The 14,785-nt window shown below is 40.6% G+C and overlaps 1 protein-coding gene across 8 annotated transcripts in view; it reads left to right on the top strand.

Moving 5' to 3' along the window:
* Positions 1-14,785, top strand: part of NEK7 (NIMA related kinase 7) — an 87,692-nt gene that overhangs the window by 23,311 nt on the left and 49,596 nt on the right. For all 8 annotated transcript variants that reach the window (XM_083745371.1, XM_083745372.1, XM_083745376.1 and 5 more), the window contains one exon: positions 4,624-4,764. In XM_083745371.1, coding sequence (XP_083601497.1) covers positions 4,624-4,764 — 141 coding nt within the window. The remainder of the gene's footprint in view (positions 1-4,623; positions 4,765-14,785) is intronic.

Below are 14,785 nucleotides of genomic sequence, written 5' to 3'. Positions count from 1 at the left end.
TTCCTTTTTTTTTTACTGTTGCAACTTGGACTCCAGTTTGTTTGTTTGTTTGTTTGTTTGTAACTATACTCTGTTTAAGGTGAATCACAAATCAGTTCTTGTAGAAACGCTAACGCGATAAGCACTAGTCTAGCTTCAACAACAATAGAAAACCTTTTTCAAAACTACATTTCTCCTCTCTACCCTGAAGGTAAGCTGGATTTTGAAAAGCCCTGTGGTGGCAGTTGTTGTAAAGGTAAAGGGACCCCTGACCATTAGGTCCAGTCGTGACCGACTCTGGGGTTGCGGCACTCATCTCGCTTTATTGGCCGAGGGAGCCGACGTTTGTCCGCAGACAGCTTCCGGGTCATGTGGACAGCATGACTAAGCCACTTCTGGTGAACCAGAGCAGCGCACGGAAACGCCGTTTACCTTCCCGCTGGAGCGGTACCTATTTATCTGCTTGCACTTTGATGTGTTTTTGAACTGCTAGGTTGGCAGGAGCAGGGACTGAGCAACGGGAGCTCACCCCGTTGCGGGGATTCGAACCGCCAACCTTCTGATTGGCAAGTCCTAGGCTCTGTGGTTTAACTCACAGCGCCACCCATGTCCCCACCCAGTTGTTGAGGGACGACCAATTTATCTCAGATGGAAGTCATGAAGCTAGAGCTCCTCTCTGTGATGCTCTATCTTGCCCCCTCAGGGCAATATGGTTCTTGGGTAACCCTTTGGTGGTGACTGAGATTGGTAGAGAGGCCACTAGTAGTAGGAGCTTTAGGAGTTAGTTGGTGGACAGCCCTGTAAGAACATCCCTTAAAATTTGAAGCGCAGATGTGCCAGTACAACTCAAATTTCTGTATCATAGAATCTTTTTGTGTAGCTCCATGGGAATGCTAATATCAAATAGTGACCTGAGAGAGAATGCAGTTTGCTAAATCATAATTGCGTCAGTGCAAATTACGGTATGTATTCAGAAGTAAACGAAGAAACAGTAGCAGAACAAAGTTTCTTCTTGGATTTCGAAAGGCATACCAAGAATGAGTTTGTGTAACCCTGTTTTTCAGCGGAGTGTCGGGACAGCAGCGAAAAACAGTCTAATTAAAAGGATGAAATGTTTTTCTGATACATAACAAGTTTTAAGTTACAAACGGGGAGTGGGAAAGTTGTTAACATTCACAGATTTCAGCACAGCTGTTGCTTTGGAATTTGAGCCTATTTACACCTCAGGTGGTAGTCATGTTCCGCTGCTATACACCAGTGGTTTGTCGCCCATACACTAAAAAGTGTGATGGGGAGATGTATGCTTTCAAAGATGATGTGCCCTTTTTTTTGGCCAGTCATGACTGTCTGATGTACGTCTGCACACTGTGTTTGTATGTGCACATCTTCACTTTGAGGATACCAAAATACCAGTTGAAGGTACTGTCACAACCAGGATTTCTAAACACCCTTGTTTCTAGACCTGGTTACAAGGGAACCCACCCAGGCTAGCATTAACCATAATTCACGTTGGTGTAGGTGTCCAATCCTGAAATAATTTGAAAACTGAAATTAATAGCTTTGTGAATAGGTGAATGCTTTTAGTTTTTTTTTTGCATTGACATGTTGCTGCTGCCCTGGGCTCCTTTGATGGAAGGTGAGGGATATATGTTTAATAAACAACAAAATAAAATAAATAAATAATCCAAAGCATGTTCCTGTGACTGCCTTCTGATTTGCAAACTGCGGTTTGCAAGGAGGCAGCACTGGGTCTGCCCAGAACATGGGAGAGAATGGTTAGGGCCCCGATAATCTAGCTCAATAGATGGATTATGTTATGCCAAAAGCAACACCCCAGTTGAGATGTAGAAGTTGTTGCCACTCCTTTTCTTTTTAATGTGCTGGTCTAAGATGCAGTGTGATCTTTACCAAAATGTATGTAATATGTTCTCTGACCAACTGATGCTCCCATTATGCATGAGTTTATTGCTTTCCCAAATTGCATAGTAGCTGGGAGGGAGGCCCGGGTGATAGTTGGGAGATGTGCAGCTATGTTCCTTCTCATGTCAGGTCTCCACGTCTAAATTGTATGACAAGACAAGGGAGCAGATGAGACAAGCTGTCAGTCAGCCACACTGCCCTTTGAAGAAAGGCCATTGGGGCTGGGGAGGCAGAGGGGGAGGTGCTGCAAATGGGCTGTGAAGTTTACATACACTGCCCACTGTTAAACAGATTACCTCTAATGAAGTGTCTAATGCTCAGGCCATATCAGTCTAATCCTCGGTGGCAGTTCATCCCTCAACTGCCAAAAAAACACCGCCCTCTGGCCCGCTCTCGCCACTCTGGCCGCCAAACACAGGGAGGTGCCCAGTCTTAATAAAGCCAGACAGTGTGTGATCTGACATGCAAATGTAGGTCATTGCATATGTAAATGTGTGATTACAAACCTGCATGCCAAAACACATTAGTGAGACTTTGCTCTCAGCATGCGGTTGTCACACTGCCTTAGTAGTTCACGCTAATGTTTGTCAAGTTACTGCGCAGACAGAGGATGCAATTCCCAATTCAAATTTTGAAATATATGCTGGTTAAACAACCACAGAACCCCGTAGCTTAATGAAGCCACTTCCTGGTTCTCTGCAACATGAACATTTGAACAATAAGAGAGAACTCCACCAAGTTTCTCCGTTTTTACTCTAAATGCTGCAGATAACCTCATTAAATCTGCATAGGCTTCATTTTGAATATACATAGCTGAATTGCTGCAATACCATTACTATCGAAGCAGCAACGTATTTGGATGTAGGTGCTTCTAAGGAACAATAATTTATTTTTTATTGTGTAACTGAGCATCGGGGAGGCAAAAGCCATAGAATCATTTCTAACACCCGCTGCAGTTCAAAGAAGACTAATTGAGTACTTACAGCATTTAGAATTGCTGCTGTTTTTGCTTTTAAATTGAAATGCAAGGGCACAAAATGACAAAATTGTTGCCGTCCTTCATTTTGTTACTGCTTTTGTTTGGATGCTGCATGTCACAAGAGTATGCAAAACTTTGAAATATAAAATGCTTGGGATACAGAACAGAGAACAACCTGGAGTATCACTGACTCTCGGTTTTCTCTCTTAGAATCTTTGCTGTCTCCTCCAAAAACAGGAGAAGCCAGTTACAGGTATATATTCTACATCAAATGGAGCATATCCAACTTCAGAATACAAACAGTTAAATATAATCAAGAACTGTGGATCTTAGAACTCTGCATTTCTGCATCAATTTCCAGATCTCTAAAGCAATCTGTTAACGGCTGCTCAGTTTCCATATCTCAGTAGTAGATAAAGCATTGGTCACAGATAGCATTGCAGGTGCATGCCTTCAATGCAGACAGAACTTGCTCTGATTCCAGGCCAGTACTAATCCATCTTCTTCAACTACAATTTTCAGAAGTAATTTGGCCTGGGTTTCCCATCCTTTTCTCCTCATCTGTACTGGACACTAGGAAGTTTTCTCATACCTCTTGGCTAGAATGTCCACTTACGCCTAGGAATTATGTAGACACTGTTAAATTGGCTGACACTCAGAAGCACATACATGATCATGTTTCTCTTGAAAATACACAACTATACATGTATATTTTAACAATATGACTAGACCTGAATCCTTAAAAGGAATACTTACGATATCAGGTGAAATGGGAACAAACAGTGTTATTGATCACAATTTATCACCCTAGTCTGACTTGTCAGAGGACTTGTCGACAGTAGGGGAAGGACTGTAGGTCTAAGTGCCACTGACAGGAACTCTTATCTGCAATTCTATGCCCACTTACCTGGAGATAGGCCCCACTGAACTCACTGGGATGTATATCTAAGTAAGCATGTATAGGGTTGGATGTAATTTTCATTTATTTTTGTCAATTGCATTCATTTATATTCCTTTTTACAAAAAGTACACAAGGTACCTTTACATAAAACCTAATTAGAATGTGACCCAGAAAGTAAACAATAGAAACAACAGTTTAATATGAAGGCAGATAAAACCATGATTTTAAAAAGCCCCACAAATAAAACTGTCCTCAGTCCTTACCTGGGAACAGTATCAATCTCTCTGGACAGACTGAAAAGGCCTTCTTCTGAGTGCACCTACCTAATCTTGAAGGTATTGGTTAGGAACATTTTGGGAGGATTGGAACCTAAAACCATTTAAGGGTTTGAAGTTCAAAGTCAGGACCTTGGGTTGAGTCTAGAAGAAAACTGCCAACCAGTGACAGTGCAGTGTTGACACACAGACACTTGGTGATGTGGTGGAGCTAGGAAAGGGTTAGTTCTCAGTTTTCAAACCCAGTAACTTAGAATCCATTCCAAACTGGATGCATACTGACTTTCCAGGGTTAGGAACCTAGGCAGTTCCAAAGCAAACATAAGGAAACTCAGAACAAATACACCCATATAGTTTTTCGAACACTGTGACTGAGTACTGCTTATTTCTGCCAGTGCACACATACTTGCCTTTTTAAAGCCTCTGTACTTTGTGCAGCCAATCTCACATTCATGTTCTTAAAGCTAATGGTATAAGCAACTGGCTGTTGGGAGGGGGGAAAGTATGATTGCACATACTCCTCCAGTATGTAAAGTATACCTTATGTTTTCTTGTATCCTTGACTGCAGAAAGCCTTACGACCCGACATGGGCTACAATACTTTAGCAAACTTCCGAATAGAAAAGAAGATTGGCCGTGGACAGTTTAGTGAAGTTTACAGAGCCACATGTTTGTTGGACGGTGTGCCAGTAGCTTTAAAAAAAGTGCAGGTAAGGATGTCTTGAGCAATGCAATGAGAATCTTGGCTACTTCTTTTGGTAAGGTTGCTTAATGTTGTTTTATATATAAGTCAATAGGTAACCATTGTTTTAGAACCTTTGTGGGTTTTTTTACTTTATTTTTGCATTTTTCATTTCACAAACCATAATAAAAAAGAAACAAAATACAGACATCATATCCCCTTTGACTTCTCTGCCCCCCTTTTGTGGATCCTTATGTTTTCATTTTCATTCTGCCTTTTATCACTAAGTCCACTGCTGATTCTAAAACAATTGGAGTTAGCATTGTTTTAGAACCTTGCTAATTGTTGAAATACCGTTTTATAAAAACAATAATCATAATTGTTTACTTTTATACTACTTTTCCACAGTAAATTATGCTCAAAGCAGATCACAACATCAAAATGATTACATAATTCACAAGTCATAACAAAATATAAATAATCACATAAGAAATTGGCTACTCTCATATTAATAAAAGTACAATAAAATTGTACAATTCACTGATAACAATTCTTAATAAGATCTATCAATAAAAATACAAGAACATAACTTACGCATCTGCAAAATTAAATTTTGACTCCGAGCAACAGCAACAACCCCCACTCTGATGCTCTCTAGGTAGCAGCAACTTTCATAGCTGGAGTCATTCTGTGTCCTGTGCTCTCAGGCCAGGTGAAGATGGTCCAAACTGAGAACAGGGACCAGTTCACACAGGACTTTTATCCACCATCCACTACCCAGAGATATACCCAGGCAGCAAAGTCTGTCATTTCCGAGTGCTGCCTTTGGCTGATGGTACCTGTACCTAACATTCACCAGCCGCAACTTTTGTGGCAGTTCTTGCCTTGAAGAAGCCTAGCATCAGCATGTGGCACCTGCAAGCAACTGTGGTATCAGGATTCTGTCAGGGCTTATTGCTGCACTGACACCTGTCCTGAGGCTGCTGAGGCACCATTTAAATTTTCCACAACGGCCCCCGGGTCACCCCAGGGCATTGTGGGAAATATAAATGGTGACTCTAGGCCGCCTAGCATGGATTGCTGCACTGCGGCTGCTGTCTTCACCAGATATCCTTCAAAGATATCCTTCGAAACCTGCAGCCAAGTCCTGAGTAGGAATAGGTGGCTATGATGCTATGCCATGGGTAAATGGAAGAAATATCTAATATTTTTGTAACAGACATAGGATTCAAAATATATTGGCTCTCTGATTATTGTGCAATGAACTTTAGACATCAAAAAATGTTTCAGACTTGAGCCTTAAAAAAAATAGGATGACAAGGCTGGCTGTACTGCTTCTGCCGCTGCCACCTAAGGATTTCTGAATGCTTTTCTAACCCTGAATACAATAGCACCACCTCTGTCCTCTTGATGTGGCATTGTGAAGCTGTAAGTTTAAGGTGCCAGGTTTTAAGGGCTGTGCATGTGTTCCCTTCCCTTCCCTGCCTCTAACTGCAGTCTCTGTGTGCTGTTTTTAAAAGAATGAGCTTCATTCCAGAGCAGAAGATTTTGAACTGCTAGCTTGTATTAGCGAAATGCATTAAAAAGAAGTACAAATGTTAAAGAGATGCATTCAAAAGAGATGTGCAACGTTTTTTTAAAAGTAAAGCCAGTCCATTGACTCTCGTCAGAAACCCTACTGTGCCAAATATTAGCCCCAAGGCCATTAAAACATAACAGGCTCTTCTTTGCGGAGTATTATCTACGCACTGTCTACAGTATGGGACCTTCTTGAACAGATTTCCCCAGTTTGATTGCCCCCAGATGGTTTCTTCACTTGAATGGGAGACATTGACCTTACTTGAGCATAAGAAGGGCTAGCAAGCCCCTTCCTGCTCTCTCCAAACTTGCCGTGAGTGCAGCAATGAAGGGGATCTCTCTTGTCTGTGTTGTTGCAAGGTCTCCTTGCAAGGTTTTCCTTGTTAGATTGTATTGTTTTTCTTAATGTTGTTAAAGTATTGCAAGTATTGCTTCATTTTTTTCTGTGGGTTATTTCTCTCTCCCAAGTCCTATGCACTGTGTTACAATGAGTAACTTTTGAAAAGTGCCTTCACAACAGTGGAAAGTCCCGACTCGTTATCTGTATTAGTGAGTCATTTCCTAGTCCTTCTGCTGTCCTGTGCAAATCCACCCTGTTACAAGGCACCCAGGGCTAGCTTGTGATGCTTGCTCCCACACTGCCGTATATCTTAATGAAATTTGGGTGGAGTGGCTCTTGCACCCCATCCTAAATATTTTACAGGGCCAATTATGATTAGGATTAAATGCTGTCTTTTATTTAACAACGACATTTCAAAATTTACATTGCATTATATTACTTGCTAGCATGCTTTCTGCCTGGAAGTCCGTGGGGCATTAAAGTAATTTGGATTCCTAAACTTTTTTTGGCCATGTTAATGTTTCAAAGCGCCCATCTTTAAAAAAGTTACCTAGCAGAATATAAGCTCTTTTATTATATGGAAATGCCAGAGGGTGCGAGGGTCAGCAGACAAGGAAGCAGGATAGTGTTAAATTGCAGCATAAATGTCAAAAGAAGTGTATCTAAATGAAGACTGTAGTTTGTGTTTCTGTTTGTTACTGTACTATTTTTAAACTTGAGAATTTAATAGGTTTTTGAATTGCCCAGCAACAGTAACTATTTTGTTGTTGTTGTTATTTTAAGAATGCATGCAATTATGGAACTTCTGGCTAGCCTGGTCTACATGGGAGTTAGGGTGAAATGTTTTGCTAGAATTCTTTCCAGAAGCTCCATTGCATTTTGTGCCCTAAGTAGTTCCATGCATTTCCCCTTTCATTTCAACTCTTAATACCTTGTGTTAGAAGATCATAAAAGGATTCTTTTTATCTGGCACATGGATTAATTATTCATTGTGCGTTGTCAGCGAATTGCTTCTTCAGGATTAAATTAGAACTAATTAATCTTAAGGAAGAAAGTTCTATTTTATGCTATAAAAAAACTATGGCCATTTTACTTTCCTGGTTGGTAATCATTTTATTGCTTTTGCATTTGTAGGGAATTCTATTTGTTTGTTTTGCCAAAGCTCTTTATGGTTCTGCAGGTTGTGGTTTATTAAATATGCTATATTGAAAACATTTAGTTCTACGATTCAAAAGAGACTACTTTTTCAAAGATCGGAGTGCTGTTCATACATTCTGGATAAAAAAGTCTATTTGCTCTCTGAGATCAAACACCAATGGTCTTAAGAGCAGTATTACATTTTGCAGGGGGAAAAGCTTGTAGCTGGAGTGTTTCAAAAGAAGCATCCTTTTGAATTAACTGACTTATTTTATAGACTTCAAAAGTCTAGTTGTTGGACTGAGAGAAATAAATGCCGAATAAATTCAGAAATGAGAATTTAATGGGGTAGACTTTCTATTTTAAGAGGGCTAGTCCATCTTTCTGCTCCCTTCTGCTTGGTTCTTCATCTTAATCCCATTACTGCTCCCAGCTTTAGCACCACCTCTAAGGATCATCACCCCATCTGCAACATGTAAACGGCCACCTCACCATGCTGATTTTTTGCCTTTGGCTTAAGGCTCCATGAAAAAAACAAAAACAAAACATGAACCCATCTTCTCATTCCCTGTTTGCTTCTCCCTCTCAGGCTTTTTGGTGTCCTCTTCAGCAACTTTTTATCCTCCTTTAATATATCTCTTCTATCTTTATCCCATTGCCACAATTTCTTCACATTTTCCAGATAGAAAGCTGTGCTGCGTTTGCCAATTAACTGCTGGTGCAGTAGATGGATGCACATGAATTCAATGGATTAGGTCTGACTTGATGGCTGGCTATGTAATGAGCAAGTCCCAAAATTTGAAGATGTGCGTGGGTTCCTTGGATGTGCTAGACTAGAGCATGGCTGGGAAACCTGTGGCCCTCCAGATGTTTCTGGATTACAGCTCCCTTCAGCCCCAGAGAACATGACCACTAATGACTGGCAAACATGTTCCTGGTTTAAGAAAGATCTTTTGTTTCTCTTTTTATAAGTTCTATGTGTAGCAGCGGGGTATGTGGGGAGGATTTGGGAAGTTCTGAAAGCCTTATTCGCATTGGGCTGTAGCTCCTAAGAGATTTGTTTGGTGCCAGTGTTGATGTCATTTTGGTGCTGGATGAAGAGTAGGATTTTTAGCTTTTTAAACATTTTACAAAGTTCAGACCATGTTTAGCTTTACAGTCTACAAAAGATTTAAATATTCCAATCCAGAAAACTGCACTTGTCATTCAGATTCCCTACATTCTGCAAACCCATACCTAATCTCCTCCATGCCTCATAACTAAATGGAAAACCATACCCTTTTCCAGTCTAGCAAGATGTCCACATTCCTCAGGCTTTACCCTGGTCTCACACTGAAAATACTTCTTTTGTGCAAATCAATTCATTCCTCTGTATAAGCCAGGCTTCCTCAATCTCAGCCCTCCAGATGTTTTTGGCCTACAACTCCCATGATTCCTAGCTAGCAGGACCACTGGTCAGGGATGATGGGAATTGTAGTCTCAAAACATCTGGAGGGCCGAGGTTGAGGGAACCTGGTATAAGCCTTCTTCTTTTGTGAGGAAAATCTTTGTCTGTTTTTCTATCCAGGAAAAATACTAGATTTCCCTCCCTAAATAATATTTTTTTTAAAATGAAAATAAATGAAAAACACTTTTTTTAAAGTCCCATGTAGCTATGGAAGATTCTGAAACCCTTTCACCCCAAGTTTTTTTTAAAATGAACCTTTTGGGGCTCTAACACTGTAGTTAGAGTGGGAAATTGATTTCAAGGTTCTTTTAGAAGTATTTGCCAGTAAGCTTTAAGCATCATGTAGTATATGCAAGTACATGGACTTCTGAACAGAATAGTAAGATTGTCTTAATTTTTTGTTGGGTGTTTTCAAATCCTTTAACAGTTTATTGGACAGTTGTTTTCAGCTAATAAAAATGACAAAGATTGGGTATTAGCTTAGTCGTTACAAATGTCCTTGAAATGATTTAGACTTAGAGTTTTGTTGGCTGCAGAAGCTATTATATTTGCAGTTTTTTCCTGCAATGTACAGATACCAAAAGAAATGTTAAACTTGTAATTCATCAGCGTTCGTATATTGATAACACATTGTCTTGAGAAATGTGAAATGTAAAAACATCCTTGTTGCTCCCTCTTGTTAGTACATGGCTATTTGGTCATGTCTGGATGATTATATATCAGCTTAATCAACTGAGATATGAACGAGCCTTGTACCCTGCACATAGCCTTTTGGCTTCTTCCTTTGGGTGAGCAAGCAAACAAGCCAGGAAATATTCAGTTAACTATTGTTAACCTTACTTTCCCAAATTGTCTATAATAGAAAATGAATTTGGAACATGTCAGGATGTGAAACCATGATTTGAATCTGGCTGATATCCTGGGATTGTTCCAAAGCCATCAACCACGGTTTCCCAATTTGGATGCAATGGGAAATTGTAGGTAACCGAATATTTCCTGCCTTGTTTTATTCATGTGAAAGAAGGAGTGATATGGCTGCATGTAGACTGCAAAGAGGTTTGTTCATATGTTATCTTACTAAGTTATGATATGTATGTCTGCAGCTTTGGGGAAACATTAAGTGTGCATGCTAAGTGGAATATACAGTGGTACCTCGGGTTACATACGCTTCAGGTTACAGGCGCTTCAGGCTAACCCAGAAATATTACCTTGGGTTAAGAACTTTGCTTCAGGATGAGAACAGAAATTGTGCAGCGGCGGTGCAGCGGCAGTGGGAGGCCCCATTAGCTAAAGTGATGCTTCAGGTTAAGAACAGTTTCAGGTTAAGAACAGACTTCAAGAACGAATTAAGTTTTTAACCCGAGGTACCACTGTACAAGTTTGTTTTAAGGGTACTAATGATTACAAAACCTCTTGTGGAAGAAAAAATCAGGTATTGAGTAGTACAGCACCCAGTTTAAGGCTATTTAATGTCACCACCCCACCAATATTATTGTCTTCCTTTGAGGGAAAAGTAAATTGTTCTGTATAAATAAGCAACGAATATCTTCCATTAGCGTGGAAGTTCCTTTTCTTCTAGTTGTTGATTAGCCAACGAGAATGGATGTATTTGTCATAAATTTGCTAGGCTGCGATAGTTGGGGATTGTTCAGGGGAAATGGGGAACCCGACCTTATTAATACTGTGTTAATGGGCTCTTCCATAGTAAAACACAAACAAAGACCAACTCTTAAATAGTACTCTGGGCTTCTGGAATTCTCCCTAAGGCAATCAATTTAATCAGTACCAGGTGCTGTGTGTTTCTTGGACAAACTTGAAAGAATGTGCTTTATAAAATAACTTCTTATTCCCCTCCCAACTATGTGATCATTTTAGTACTGTTCCTTCTCCTGCACTTAAGACTATATAACCATTTCTTACTGGGGAAAGATTTGGTAAAGATCATGTGGAAGATCAGTGAAATTTGCTACCAAGGAGTGTGGTGGAGTCTCCTTCTTTGGAGGTCTTTAAGCAGAGGCTTGACAACCATATGTCAGGAGTGCTCTGATGGTGTTTCCTGCTTGGCAGGGGGTTGGACTCGATGACCCTTGTGGTCTCTTCCAACTCTATAATTCTATGTCCATCACAAAACTTAAATCTAACAAGAAAAAACGATTGCAAGAGAAGCATGGACTTGACTTTGATATGGATCAGTCGCACATAGTATCTTTAAGCCACAGGGACATAATTTCAGATTCTCTTGAAAAAATAGTGTTACACAACAATGTATGTAAGCTGTGGTAAACAGCATCCCTTGATGACTCTGTTTTGGGGTAATTTTCAGTTTTCTGCTTTATAGTAGCAAACCCCCCCCCCATTTTAGATATCAAATTGTTTTATGTGCCCTATGGGAACATAGTTGCTCACTTTGCTAATGTTGTGTTGTTCAAAACATTAAATTTGGCATAATGTAGTTACAGTTCATTGAAGCTTTTATTTGTGTAGTACAGCTTGTCCACACACAGAGAGGGGGATTTTCACTTTCCCCCCTGAAACAGCAACTCCACTCCTCTGTATTGAAAACTTCTTTTGAATCCCCTATGAACTTACAGGGACCCCTGACCATTAAGTCCAGTCGTGAACGACTCTGGGGTTGCGGCGCTCATCTTGCTTTACTGGCTGAGGGAGCCGGTGTTTGTCCATAGACAGTTTTTCCGGGTCATGTGGCCAGCATGACTAAGCCGCTTCTGGCGAACTTAAAATGAACTATATTATGTAACTTGAGAGGAGATAAAAGCCCTACTGAATTGGCGAGTTAGCTGTACGCTTCTCTGAATTGTGTCCATAGTCTCTTCAACACTCATTACCAATTAATAGTATCTTCATGACACCATCAAGCTCTCTTCAGAAGTATTCACTTTTCAGAAACAAATGTTTCCTTGTGGTGATATTTCATAAAGGGGGCTATTTTCTCCTGCTGGCTCCAACAAATTGCATGTAAGAATTGGAGCTTGGGTGATGTTGACTGTGGGCACAGTTCAGAGCTGTTGAAATCATTGGAGGAAAGCATACAGTGGGATGCATCCAGTACAATTGCTTTGCGGACAGAAGGAGAGTTTTGCTCATGGAAGGACCCTGGGAGTGCTAGCCATGAGTAGCAGTCTGAGACAAGACCCAGAAGCTATTGGACAAGTTGAAAGTCATGACTGAAGAGCAAGTCTAGAAGAGCACAAATGAAGAGCAAGCATACAGGAACATGCCAGAGCTTAGGAAGACCGTCTTGCTCAATCAAGGCTCAGCAGGAACAGGAAGCCCTGTTTGTTCGTTCCTGCCCAGAAAGATCCAATTGCCTACCTCAGAGGGTGGAGTCATTCTACCCTGTGTAATTTAGTGGTTCACCACATAGATGAGTGTCACACAGATCCGGCAGCTCCTGACAATAATTGTTGATGTTGTGGTGGTGGTTGTTAATTAAATTTGTATACCACCCTTCATGTGAAGATCCCAGAGCATAAAACCCTTTTAGTTCACAGAACAAGTGCATTGGGTTGACATAAATGCCTTCAGCACACCTCCTTTCCATCACCCTAGGCAATTAGAGTAATGCATAAAACTATTGCATAATATGGTAGCATGCTTGTGCAAAGTGTGGCTCTCTGTGGCACAACCAGCAGTTGTGTGCAGAGCTATTTTATCACAAGAGTGCAGTATCCATTAGTGCAATGCAAGCTTCTAACCCAATAATGACCTCATCAGTAACCTTGTGAATTAGCCAATAACCCAGTAAAACAAGCGCTTGGCTGCTTAAATACTTGCAGCTGGACAAATCATTATATGTGTCATCCAAATAATTTCTGCTGTTTCTCTAACAAGGCTCTTATGAACTTCAGAAGCCATTGCCATAGCTTTTGAGGTGGGAGACTTAAGTTACAAATGTTGACACAAAGGATACTTTGCTGTCATTCTTACATAAGATATAGGATGCAATATGTGCAACATAAGATCTAGGTGTTAAAGAACTGTAAGATGACAATCGGTGAGTCAGTATTTCTGAAATATTGTAAAATATTGTATAGTAACGCATATTTTAAGGTAAATTTCCATAGCTGTCCAGTTTTACTTAGTCAACTTGCTTAATTTTTTAGGCTGTACTCCTAGACATACTCCTGCCAACCTAGCAGTTTGAAAGCACATCAGAGTGCCAGTAGATAAATAGGTACCACTCCGGCGGGAAGGTAAACGGTGTTTCCGTGCGCTGCTCTGGTTCGCCAGAAGCGGCTTAGTCATGCTGGCCACATGACCTGGAAGCTGTATGCTGGCTCCCTCGGCCAATAAAGTGAGATGAGCGCTGCAACCCCAGAGTCGGTCACGACTGGACCTAATGGTCAGGGTTCCCTTGTTGGAAACAGTGGGGCTGACTTTTGAGAATTTCACTGTTAGTTAATCTACTATTTATCTGCTTTTCTCCCTTATATGGGTCCTTTCTTCCTAATTTATTCCTGGGTTTGGGATCAAACTATACATTTCACTTCAGGGTTTTTTTTATTAGAATAATTGAGACCTGTCATGTCTCTTTTTAACAAAAAGCAGTTGGAGGTGCCATTTGGGATCATGGTGCAGGGTTGAGGTAACCCATGCCATTTTCCTGCAAAATAAAAAATAAAAAAAATTAAATCCCTGATGGGTGCTGTTTTCTGCAAATAGATGCTTCTGTTGCTGAGTTTAACATTGGGGACATTTAGACATTATTGCTTACCACTCAACCTGACCACAGTGTCCAGGAAGGGAAGGAGTCTACAATAACGTAACTTGTCCCCTTCAGTGTGATACAGCAGGGATCGGATGTTGGTGTCTCACAATGATGAGTGGTGGGGACAGGGCAAATAGGAACTTGAAGTACCTGGTGGGTTGAGGTTTTTGTCTGGTAAGTTTTAAAAAAACATGAACATGCCTGCTGTGTTTTCCCAAAGGCAATCAGATTCTTGGAAGCTAATCACATGTGCCAAGTCTTAGGATTTTAATGCCAAGGTGATCTAAGCAAGAGAGTGTGTTTTTCATTCTGGCTCTGAGACTTATAGCAGCTGAGGGCTGCAACATTTCTCTTTTGCCAGGCATGTTCTAAACCCCAAGTCGTAAACTTTTGCTTCTGTGTTTTCCATCAACACCAGCTTGCTTTTCAATATTTAGTCAAAACTGACTATACAGTGCTAGACCTTCCTTCCCCACTCTATTAGTCAGATGCTATTTTTTTTCGTCATAACATTCCATTCATGTGACTTATCTTGCTATCGTTCTGCTTTGCCACTCAGTCTCCTTCCTGAATCATAACTTGCAGCACAGAGAGTTTGCTTTCTATCAATCTCAGCATTTGCAATGCACAGAGGTGTGAGAATCCTGGGGTGTGTTCCTGCTAAAGTGCGTCTTTCCGCTTCTCTTAGCAATTTGGCTGGTTAAAATATATTTGTCCTGTGAGATTTACGCAGCATCCTGATTCCTTGGTTAACATCTGTTGCCAAAGCTGTTTATTTTTGCTTTCCCTGGCCGTGTATATTCAACATAGTTAGGGCA

Source organism: Podarcis gaigeae, assembly GCF_964106915.1.
Source record: "Podarcis gaigeae genome assembly, chromosome: 6".
NCBI lineage: Eukaryota > Metazoa > Chordata > Lepidosauria > Squamata > Lacertidae > Podarcis > Podarcis gaigeae.
The sequence above is the reverse complement of the archived record's forward strand: the minus strand, read 5'-3'. Positions and strand labels throughout refer to the sequence as shown.